Here is a 12,112-nt window from a genome sequence, read left to right as displayed (position 1 = left end):
AGGAAAAAGGGGCCAGGCAGTGGAGCACCTGGTTAAGCACACACATTACCGTGCGCAAGGACCCCCGGGTTCAAGCCCTGGGTCCCCACCTGCAGGGGGAAAGATTCAGGAGAGCGGAAGCAGGGTTGCAGGTGTCTCTCTTTATCTCTCCCTCTCTTATTAATTTCTGTCTCTAGGCAATAATAAATAAAAATAATTAAATAATAAAAAAGAGTAGGGTTGCACCACTCTGTTAAGCTGTCCAAACTTTCAATTTCTGTCTATCAAAATAATTAAAACTAGTATTCAAAGTCGTATTACAGAGGCTTACTTATTAATAAATCTTTTTTAAAAACTTTATTTGATAGGACAGAGAGAAACGGAGAGGGAAGGGAGATAAAAAGAGAGACAGAGAAACACCGATAGTGCGGCTTCACCGCTCAGAAAGCTTTCCTCACTGCAGGTGGAGCCCAGGGGTTTGAGCTTGGCGTTACATGCACTTCACCACGTGTGTCACAAGCCAACCACTGGAGGTTTACTTTTTCAAATAACAAATCCAAAATACTGCAACCCAAGGGGTGGTGCTGCGGCTAAAGCATCGGACTCTCAAGTCTGAAGGTTCCCCTGTCCAGACCGTATGTGCCAGAATGATGCTCTGCTACACATGCACACGCACACACACACATGCACACGCACACCTTAATAAACATTTCTTTAAAGAACTTCAAATGTCACCGCAGGGCAATACTCTAGTTTCTCTTGCTCTCTCTCACATAAAAGTAAATAATTTTTTTCCCAATAAACCTTTAAAAGGGTTTGTGGTCTGTTTCTAAGACTTTTGTGAGAATTATGTTGGTTATCTTTAGGAATTAGGAAGGTAGAGAACAGAACTTTAATGGTAGGTGCAGTGTGGAGTTATACCCTGAAATCTTAGTCTTGTAACCCACTATTAATCACAAATAAAAAAAAAGTGTGGTGTTTCTATGGTTTTTTTAAAATCACACCTGCTACATATGTCCCCAAAATTCTAATAAAATCACTTACCATTAAAGTTAAATATTCAGCTCTGGCTTATGGTAGTGCGGGGGATTGAACCTGGGACTTTGGAGCCTCAGGAATGAGCATCTCTGCATAACCATTATGCTATCTAGCCCCACCCAATATTTAACTTTATTAAACTTAATAGGACAGAGAGAAATTGAAAGGGAAAGGGGATGTTGAGGGCAGAGAGAGACCTGCAGCACTGCTTCTCACTTGTGAAGCTTTTCCCGCTGCAGGTGGTGGTTGGGGGGCTTGAACCCAGGTCCCTGTGCGTGGTAATATCTGCACTACCACCCAAGGCCCAAAATAAAATCTTTTAAGGTTAACATTAAAATTATTATAACTTATGAAAGGTCTCTTAATCATAAGTTGGCGTAATTGGGTTCTACTGATTTTAACTGTAAGAATTTTCTTTTTTTTTTTTAACTTCAGAGCTTTATTAAGTAATAGTTTACAGCTCTAAGAATTTTCTGGATGATAGTTTTTGCCTGTAGGCTTTACAAATCCGTTTCATTTCTCTGTTTGCATGGACCTAGACTAGCATCCCTCTCTGGCCTGAACTAGCCCACCACCACTTAGAAAAGAGCGGCTGCCGGCCACCTAGACCATCGCCTCGTCTGCTGTCAGTGAGGTGCGACGAGCAGATCAAGCTTCTGGAAAAGACTTAGTAGCCCTGCTGCAACCTCCACTTTTCCAAGATCTCAAACCTAATCAGGGTTACAGACTCACTAGTATTGCAAAGTCGAATGTGCACGAGCCTTGCAGGAACTAATTGCTCTGTCAATGTTGATCAGCTGTCAAACACCTTTATTTTATTTTCCATGTCAGGCCTTTACATCTCCGCTCTCAGTGACTCTTTTTACATCTATGTTTCTTCTTCAGCTAAAGACAGAAACAGAGGAGAGCTACAGCGCTGCTCCGCCCGGTCTGGCGCACAGGTGCGGTGTCACCAGGAAGCGCGGCACGGTGACTGCTCTGCAGTGTGAGCTCCTTTCCACCCTGTCTGACGCTCCCAAGTAGAAACCTGCAGGAGACCCGCCACCGTCTCTGACAGCGTGATGAGAGTTCAATATGCCACCCCCGCACTGGACCAGGCAGATGTGCCTTTCCTGCTGCTACGGGTCTCCGCTTCACCCTCCAATGACTCTAACACTCTCACCACACATGTGGAGAGCGCTTAAAAGTATAAGAGGAAACTACACAAAACGCTAAGGAAGAAGGCAGTGTTTTCCAACGAGATTAGATACGGTCACCTAACTTAACAGGATACCCTCCTCTGATAGTCACCATTCTGAGCAGAATATACTAAGTTACAAGCCTGGACTCCGTTAAACAGTATCTCTAAGTCCCAAACTATACTTTTATAGGAACAGTTTCTGATTAAATCAGGATGGTCCTAAATGAAGCTTTCAGATGAATGTTACTGAAACCTGAAAATTCATGGCCCCAAAGAGAAATCTGGATTCCCAGCCAAAGTTGCTTCAATTTCCACTACTTAGACCCTTCACTTCAGAATGAAGCCAGACTGCAGTTCACCGTTCTTTAAACATCAGTCTTTGGAATTAATCAGTCATTAATTTTGTCTCCATTCTCATTAGAATGTAAACTCAAATGACAGAAACTTTATCCTCCTACAGCTTCCCTAGCACCTAGAAGACTGAGAAGCATTCAAAATGCACTGTATAATAGCCAGTACTCCCTGTGGCATTCACTTAAAACTAAGTTTTCTTGCTTTTGATCCTGTTAAGTCCTTAAAAAAAAAAACACTATACTTTAATCCCTTTAAAGACAAACACCTGGGCCTGGCTGTAACACACCCAGTTGAGTCAGTGAGTGCACACATTACTATGTGCAAGGTCCTGGGTTCAAGTTCCTAGCTCCCACCTGCAAGGGGAAGTAGAGCAGTGCCACAGGTGTCTCTCGTCTCTCTCTCATTCTCTATGTCTAACAAACAAAATCATTAAAAAAAAAAAAAAAGCCACTGATATTGGTGGAGTGGGTACAAGCACTGAGCCCTAGCACTAACCCGGTTGAGGGGAGAAAAATAAAGAGAGAAACTATTCCCAATATATCCTTGGTCGCTAAAAAATGTTCTTCCAATAATTATTCATTAAGTGTCAAAGCTGAGAGGAATGCCATATGGGATGGTGTATATACTGTCACCTTTCAAAGACACAACACCATCCTGCTATGGGGGCAATTATGTAGTAGAAAAATAGTCCCTTTTTTTCCTACTCAAAGTAGACAAAAAAATAATGTTAAGTAAAAACAACAAACATCAAGTGGACAGGCAACACAGCTTACTTGAAGACACAGTGGTATCTGGTGCCACTTGGTTCAAGCCCGGCCCCCACTGCACTGAAGGAAGCCTTTGTATTGTGAGGTCTCTGTCTGTCTGTCTCAAAGTGCCGGCCTACAGTAGTGAAACCCCAGTGATGACCAAAAAAAAAAAAAAAAAAAGTGGCAGAGGACAAATCTTAAACTGGAGTTTTTTTTTTTTATATATTTATTTATTAATGAAATAAGAAGAGAGAGAGAAAGAACCAGACATCACTCTGGTACATGTGCTTCTGGGGACTGAACTTGGGAACTCATGCCTGAGAGTCCAATGTTTTATCCACTGTGCCACCTCCCGGACCACTTAAGCTAGGTTTTAACAATCTAATGTTAGAACTAGTTTGTTCACAATAATGGATACATTTCAAAATATATCTAATATTCATCACATCTGGATAACTCTCTGAAGAGTTAAGATATTGGGATGTTGGAAAAGTAGTGATGCATTTTTGCATAGAAAAATATATCGAGACTATTCTGATAGCCCAGTATTATTAAAAGTTGAATTGTATGAATCCTCAAATTAATCCCATTATGTGGATAATAAAAGTAGGACTGAGTTTTTTCCTAAGACATTAAGCTTACACCACTGTTAATGATAGCCAATCTGACAGGAGCCTACAAGTTCTGAAAAACCTAAATACAAATTGTGTAATGAAATTGTTTGCGAGTCTAGAGCCAAAGAAGAGAGGCAATCTATCAAAAGGGAATCAGTGTAGACAGAGGCACCTCCCACTCACCCTGAGATTTGATGTCCATAGTCACATAAGGGAAACTCCCAAGGACAGCCATGACCTCGTCATATTTTTCATCTTCAAGGAAATGCAGTAGATTGTGACGATCTGACTCCTTTAAACTCACCAGATCCTGTATAGTCTTAATTTTGTACTAAAAATTTTAGAAAGGTAATAAAAATAAATATGATACAAAAAAGATTATTAGCATGTCCACTTTACTAAAACAAAACCCAGCAACACTTAGAAAGACTTCAAGATTATATATATTTCAAGGCAGAAAGTAAAACTACATTTCACAGCCTTCTTCTCCAAGAGAACTTAAATTTAGGACTTGGTTTTATTACTTAGTTAATATACAGAAACATTTTAAATGCAGTTTGCTGTACACTCTTGATCCAAGGATGAACTACTTGTCATTTGATATTGTTTACTGACTTTTACTTTCAAGATTAATAAAAACCTCAAAGAGTAGAAATTCACCTTCAAATACATGTGCATCCGTGAAGTCTGATGCAATGTTCTCATCTTTGTTACTAACTTCAGCTATCTATTGTGGCATTTATACTCAGCTCGCCAGTGGTTACTTGGAGAAATGTTCTCTAATGTAAAGGTGTTTTGTACTAGTTATTAGTTTTGACCATAACAGATGGTAATTATATAAGATTAGTGAATATGTGCTTTGAATTTTAATATCTTAATTTAAGACTTAAAACATACGATCAACTATATAAGAGTAACACAAATAATTAAATTTAGTTTAAATTTATTAATTCTACCTTGATGGATTGTAAAATTCAATGTTGAACTTCTGCCCACCTTGCCTATAGTATACAAAAATATTTTAAAATTTCCAATTTTGTTGCTTTTTCTTATATTTCCTCAGGTTTTCATGTATTCACTTTCTATTTTTTTTTAAATTTGTATTAGTGATCTAATATTGATTTACAAAATTATGAGCTAATAGGGTTATAGTTCCAGACTAGGACCCTATTATCTCGTAATATAACTATAATCCCTCCATTGGAAATTATAGTTACCCCAAGGCTGCAGATATAGGTTGATTATAATTTCTGTAACTATATTTATTAGTATTTTCCCTTCCCCCCCCCCCATGGTCCTGCCTTGTCTTCCTTTCTAAGTCACATCTACACCTGTACAACTTCTCAATGTCCCGCCTTTTTTCCCTCTTCTCTCTCCAGGTCCTGATGGAATTGGAGTTTATCTTCCCCCAACATTTCTCTCCTGTGAGTATGGACCAAAATTCTTAATGGGGTGCAGATGGTGGGAGTTCTGGCTTCTGTAATTGCTTCTCCACTGGACATGGGCGTTGGCAGGTGGATCCATAATCCCAGCCTGTTTCCCTAGTGGAGCAGGGCTCTGGGAAGGTGAGGTTCCAGGGTATTTTCTAAAACTTCATTATCACATATTCACATACAGATGGTATTTTATTTAAAATTATCATTATTACACCATATCTTTTTAATGACTACTTTTTTTTTTCTCATAACGCAACTAGTAAACTCCTACTGCCCAGCTATTAAGCAATAAATAACTAGAAGTGCATTTGTACTTTGCTGTTGCTAAACTGATCTCTTCAGAAGAGTAGAATCACCTGCAGTAAAACACTATAAAAGCAGATACCTAGCAAGAAAATGCTAGCGTAACTACTTGACAACTGTCTTCACAGTGCTTAAGACATGCTAAATGTAAGAAATTCATAACAACTACTTCTAGAAAACTTTTCATTTACTTAAGTGATATAATAAAAAGGAATATATAAAAACTACTGAAAACCTATTTTAAAGTAACAACCCAATTACCTTTTTATGATTGGAAACCCGTCTGAGACTGTCTTCTTCAATGTGAGGGAGCTGTAACAGGGGCGACTTGAACTGCTGCAGGCCTTGCACAGCCATCTGGGAAAGCTTCATGCAGTTTTCTAGGGATGCCAGACTTGGAGCACGAAACTCCCTTTCTTAGAAAGAATAGGAAGGAAAGAAAAAGCAGGGCTGGACTTTGTATATGTTCAGGCGTCTATGTATAATTCACCTCTCTCACGCAGAAACGCAAGCAGACACACACACACACACACACACACACACACACACACACACACACACACGAGTCATATGGACATTTGTAACATCTCAGATTTTAGGTTATAGTGCTGTTTCTCTAACACTTACTAGACAAACACAAATGCATATTATCTAGCAACAGGCACTGGCTTATCAGAATTTTTGGCCTAGGGCCAGACAGTAGCACACTTGATTAAGTACACGCATTCTTACAGTGTGCAAGGACCCAGGTTCAAGCCTCTGGTCCCTACCTGCAGGGGAAAGCTTCACAAGTGGTGAAACTGTCTTTTTCCCTCTATCTCCCACTCCCTTTCTTAATTTATGTGTCTATCCAATAATAAAAATATATTAAAAATAAAAAGACAATTCTTGGTCTCACCTCCAAAAACAGTAAGTCATCAGAGACTATCCATCTCAAGAACTGGCATCATGGCAACAATTAGCATATCCATAACAAACCACAACTACCATCTCCTTTTATAGAATCTTTCTTTGCCTTACTGACTTACTTTGCCTCATTCTTTTCAGCCATGCAAAAACAATGACACTTAAATCATCAACATAATTATTTCAAATTCAAATATAAAGGATTCAGAGAAGGAAAAAGAATATTTTAAATCTTTGCAAATCAAAAAACAAAGCAGTGTCCACAGGACACAGGACAACGTGCACAGAACTCGCATGCATAAAGCCCCAGCCCCACCTTCAGCACTGCATACACCAGAGTGATGCTCTGTCTCTTTCTCTTATAAGAGAATCACAGTAAGAGCCCATAAATTTCTAAACCATCAAGTGTAATCAGTGTGTGCTTGCAAAGATAAAAATACAACTTAATTATGTTTACTCCTCACCTTCACGACTCCGGGCCATTATTATTAGTTGACAGATTACATTAACCATTTCTTGGAGAAGGGCAGGGCATTTTTTCAGCATAAACTGCTGATCTGCAAAATAGTAAAAAACCTAAAACAATCATTCTACTTTTATACTTAAAAACATCTTGTACCCCTACAGCCTGAGACTAAATTTAAGTAGTTCTCCATATATTTCACAGGACCTCAGAATTTTGCAGGTTAAATGCAACAGTTTCTGCTTAGCAGTAAGTCCTGGTTCAAAGATGTATCAAAGGTAAATATTTAACATTATGTTTGCTTATAAGTTTACTCCTTATCCCTTTTTTTTGGGGGGGGGGCAGTGAGGAGTCTTAAACCTAATCTTCATATTTAATCTTCAAGAAATTTGAAATTTTTCTTTAAGTATATCTATAGATAAATCCAAAAAGATGTTGAAAATAAATATCAACTAAATATAGAGATAATTTGGGTGGGAAGAAACTTTTTTTTCATTTACACTGCAAAAAAAAAATTAACTATTATGGTAATTCTCTGGGAGTCCTACCCAACTGAAAAAAAAGTTTCCCATTTCTTACTGTTCAAAACACAGATGGTTTCACATCTAAGCAGAACAGTGAGGGCAGCACTGCTAGTTAACTTTTAACCCAGTAACAATGCCTAGATACAACTCCTTCATTTTGTCCTAAGCACCGCACCACACTGCACCAACCACTAGTCACTAAGTAGCAAGTGGTCCAGCCATCAGAGGCACTTGGTTGATTAGTGGGCTGGGGGAGGGGACCACGACTCATTCCAAAAGGCAAGGACAAAAGCTTTCTTCAAAACTACAGCTCGTCTTGGAGAAATGTGAACGTGCATCCCTGTGACAACGAAAATCCAAAAATCCTGTAAATTCACATTTCCTCAGTCAAGCAACACTGGAATTCACAGCATCTTTATAAACACAGATGCCCTGATCCACTGCTGCTTTACAAGCAGGGCAGACAGGTGGCTTCAGGACTTACACAACTTCAGCATCCAACAAAGACCCTTTTGTGCTAACTACTTCTAGAGGCTGGTGACGTAGCGTTAATCTAAGTATCTGTTGTGAAATCTATTTTTTTCTTCCTCGCAAATTTAAAAATACTTTTTTAAATAAGTCATTTAAATGTTATTGTGTAATCTGAAAATTTACTTCAACATTTGAACACTATTTCACTTTGAAACACTTATTCCAACATTTGCCAAAACATCTGACATACTTACATCTTCAAACTATTGATGAAGTAATTATACAGCATATAGATTTTTCTTTAAACGGTTCTTGAACAATTACTGACTGAACAACAAGTATAAAGAGTAATTTATAAGAACCTTGAGGTCTAGTTAAACCTGCTGCTCTCCACCCACTGAAACCCGGTAGAAGACAGAACCAGAAATACCTTCTTCAAGGGTATCGGGAATTTTCATGCGAGCTAGGTGACACAGCACAAGGACCCTGGCCTTCAGGCTGTATGGACAAGTAAGAGGAGGCTCATTCTTCTTCAAATTAATGCTGCCAATTTCTCTGATTAGCTGGAGTAAACAAGATAAGTATTTAAAAATAGCATACACCTAAAAAACACTGACATCAATACTTCAACGTTCATTAGTATCTGGAAAGACAGGTCTAACCTGAGGTATTAAAATATTATCTGTTGGCCTACTTGTGGCATCTTTATTGTACTGAGGATCAAATTCAGAAGCTCCAGCCAAAACCATGATAAGACCTAAAAAAAACAAAAGAAACCTGATAGTAAATACGCAGATCTATTTCCCTACTACTTTTCTCCAATTTATTTCATTAACCCTAGAAACCGCTAATCAGATAATGCTAAAATAATCGATTCTGCTAACAAACTAGTGCTTCCAAATGAAACTTTTTAAAAATATGTACAATCCATTTTTAAAAAATATGTACAATCTTACCAACTACAAATGACCAGAAATATACATCAAATTAAGGACTCCAACGCAACTGAATGCTTAATTCAGATAGTATGTTTCCTTTTTTTTTTTTCTTTAGGGATTTTATTTATTAATGAGAAAGATATGAGAGAGAAAGAACCATACATCACTCTGGTACATGTGCTGCTGGGGACTGAACTCGGGACCTCAGGCTTGAGAGTCCTGTTCCCACTGTGCCACTTCCTGGACCACAATAGTATGTTTCTATACACATAAGCTTGCATTCCTTGCAATATTTCTACATAGCATTAAATATAGCATGTGATGTTAGTAATTGTTATATATTAAGGGGGTGGTTTAATAAGACCACACAAATGGTGAGATAAAGAGTTTTTGCCTCCTTCACTCCATGAATTCTCAGAGATTGACTGAACTAAGACACACTGTACTTTACAGAAAATTGTATTAAGGAACACAGAAGGGGCTTTTGTTTGTTCAGAAAATGGTGTTTCTTGAAATACACATAATTTACGGTTAGTTTATGAGCATTAATTGCATCGCTCTGTTAGCCTATACAAGCTCTTTGCTTTTAAGATAGAGGCGGGGAGTGAAAGAGTTCACAGCACTGAAGATTCCCTCAATGTGGTGGGAGCCTGGCAGCCAGGCTCAAACCTGGTCACACACAGCAAAGAAGCAAACTGTTCGACCGACCAAGCAAGCTAGTTCACCAGTCCCTTTGCAAGCTCCTTAATGACTAGTATATAATTTGCATTACAAAATTATCACTTTACTATAAAGTCTCTGGTTATGTATCACAGAGTAAAGAAGAAGAACCGAAGAAATACAGATTTAGAAGTGATAGAATGTAGCATTTTTCTCTTATTTCAGTTATAAGAACTGAATATGAAACTGAATATATACCAACTCTATATAAATGATGCACAAAATGATCTAATACAACATTTGGCAGGCGAGAATTCTGCCACTGAACCACCAATGCGAACACGACGTTTGAATCACTTACGTTTCATATCCATATTTCGAGTTTTATAAACAAAATACGTATAGATCTGTGTGGTGCGTATTAGGATCTGGTCTCCACTGTAACGTATTGAACGATACCACCAAGAGCCCTAAGACACATGTAAAACTAAGTAAGAAATAAAGAAAACTACAAGAAATACTAAATTTGATGTAGAATATACTTATAGTCAAATTTTTCAAATGGTCATAATCAATTTAAAAACCTGAGCTTCTGAGTTTTAGAACAAATCTGTTAGATAGTTCCGATTATTTATTTCACAAATATTTATACTGGTTAAAGCCTAAATATTACTCTACCTTGTGACACACACATGATTATAACATCTATGTTTCAGTTATAAATAGAAAACAGTTATAAGCAATGCGTTGATTCTGACCCATATCTTGTCTTTAGTAAGTATCTGATATATTCTGGGGCAGGGTAGACCACTGCACCACCTCCAAGCCTGTCTGTCATCCCTTCTATTTCTCTACTGAATAGACTGGCTGCCTCTAGAGCTGTAAATGTAGGATGCTCAGTAAAATAAATAAAGTTAGAACTTACCACAACAACTGGAAGGATAACCATGAATGCCAGTCCATATACCAGTAAGACCTAGAGTTGAAGAGATAGACATGATTGCCTTCATCAGGTAAAGTACATCATCCACACACACTTATTTTGAGGAGGCACTGTAAGAAAATATTGCTGAAACCTGCAACTCGAAACTATACTGAAATTCCATCTCTCAGCTGTGAGAATGGCCTACATCAGTGCTGGCGAGCATGTGGACAAAGAACTCTGCTACACTGCTGGTGGGATGCAAACTGGTGCGGCCGTTCTGTTTGTTTAAGGATGGAGGGTCCTTAAACAAATACAAATGGAAATAACTTTCGATCCACCAGTACCACTCCGTCCAGAAGACACGAAAACACGGATTCAAAGGGCCGTATGCACTCTTGTGTTCATCCAAAATACAGAGGGCTGGAAGAAGAAGTTACAGGGTAGGTACTCTACGGATACCAACTCAGCAAGTAAAGGCGATATCGTGTCCTTTGGGACAAGACAGAAGGAAGCAGAGGTGATCACGCATAGTGAAGTAAGAAGTGAAAGACAACTACCGGATGGTTTCATTCATGTGGAATACAGAAAACTGAAATGCATGAACTTGCAAAGGGGGGTGGACAACCTATCTCTAGAACCTTGGATGACGGCTACGAGCAGGGGAGAGGAAAGCGGGGGAAGTACAGACACAGGACTTCCGTGTTGGTGTTTAGTATGATTACCCAAGTCCTACTGCATCCTAAAGTACTTCAAGGACTTCCGAGTACCACAATACCATTCATTTAGCAAACACCAAAATAGTTCAGCCCTGGGTAAATACTAAAGGAGAGCAATTTTCATTTCAAGCACTACTTAAGATAATGTAGCTAGGGCTTCTGGGAAAAAATTACCGAAAACTCAACAAAATACAACCAAGATCTCTCCAGAAACTCACTAAGCCATAGCCACCAAGTTGCAGATGCCACTGTGATCCTATCCTGAACTCCCTGGGCAGACAACCTCACCCATGTGCCCTGGGACCTCACCTCCCCAGAACCCTATCCCACTATGAAAGACAGAAACAGGCTGGGGGTGTGGTGTGGATCCACCTGCCAACACCCATGTCCAGCAGAGAAGCAATTGCAGAAGCCGGACTTTGTACCTTCTGCACCCCATAAAGAATTTTGGTTCATTCTCCCAGAGAGGTAAATGTTAGAGGAATATGACCTTTAAACTCTTTAATTCCATCAGGACCCAGAAAGAGAAGAGGAAAAAGAAAGGACATTCAGAGTGGAGGTGTGATTTAGAAAGGAAGAGAAGGCAGGACAGTAAGAAGGGGGGGGGGCAATATATATAAATATAGATACAGTAGTACTAGTCAACCCAGATCTGTAATCTTGGTAGAGCTAACATTATTACGCAGCTATTAAGAACAATGAACCCACCTTTTCCGACCCATCTTGGATGGAGCTAGAAGGAATTATGTTAAGTGAGCTAAATAAATCAGAAAGATAAAGATGAGTATGGGATGATCGCACTCATAAACAGAAGTTGAGGAAGAACAGAAAGGGAAACTAACAGCAGGATTTGACT

The 12,112-nt window shown here is 38.9% G+C and overlaps 1 protein-coding gene across 1 annotated transcript in view; it reads right to left on the bottom strand.

Moving 5' to 3' along the window:
• Positions 1-12,112, bottom strand: part of SEC63 (SEC63 homolog, protein translocation regulator) — a 55,331-nt gene that overhangs the window by 17,214 nt on the left and 26,005 nt on the right. The window contains exons 7-13 of the mRNA XM_060190668.1: positions 10,541-10,591; positions 9,977-10,085; positions 8,680-8,774; positions 8,448-8,580; positions 7,024-7,116; positions 5,915-6,069; positions 4,098-4,245 (exon numbers count right to left, since the gene is read on the bottom strand). Of these exons, the coding sequence (XP_060046651.1) occupies positions 4,098-4,245; positions 5,915-6,069; positions 7,024-7,116; positions 8,448-8,580; positions 8,680-8,774; positions 9,977-10,085; positions 10,541-10,591 (784 nt within the window). The remainder of the gene's footprint in view (positions 1-4,097; positions 4,246-5,914; positions 6,070-7,023; positions 7,117-8,447; positions 8,581-8,679; positions 8,775-9,976; positions 10,086-10,540; positions 10,592-12,112) is intronic.

This window comes from Erinaceus europaeus, chromosome 4 (genome assembly GCF_950295315.1).
Source record: "Erinaceus europaeus chromosome 4, mEriEur2.1, whole genome shotgun sequence".
Lineage (NCBI taxonomy): Eukaryota > Metazoa > Chordata > Mammalia > Eulipotyphla > Erinaceidae > Erinaceus > Erinaceus europaeus.
The sequence above is the reverse complement of the archived record's forward strand: the minus strand, read 5'-3'. Positions and strand labels throughout refer to the sequence as shown.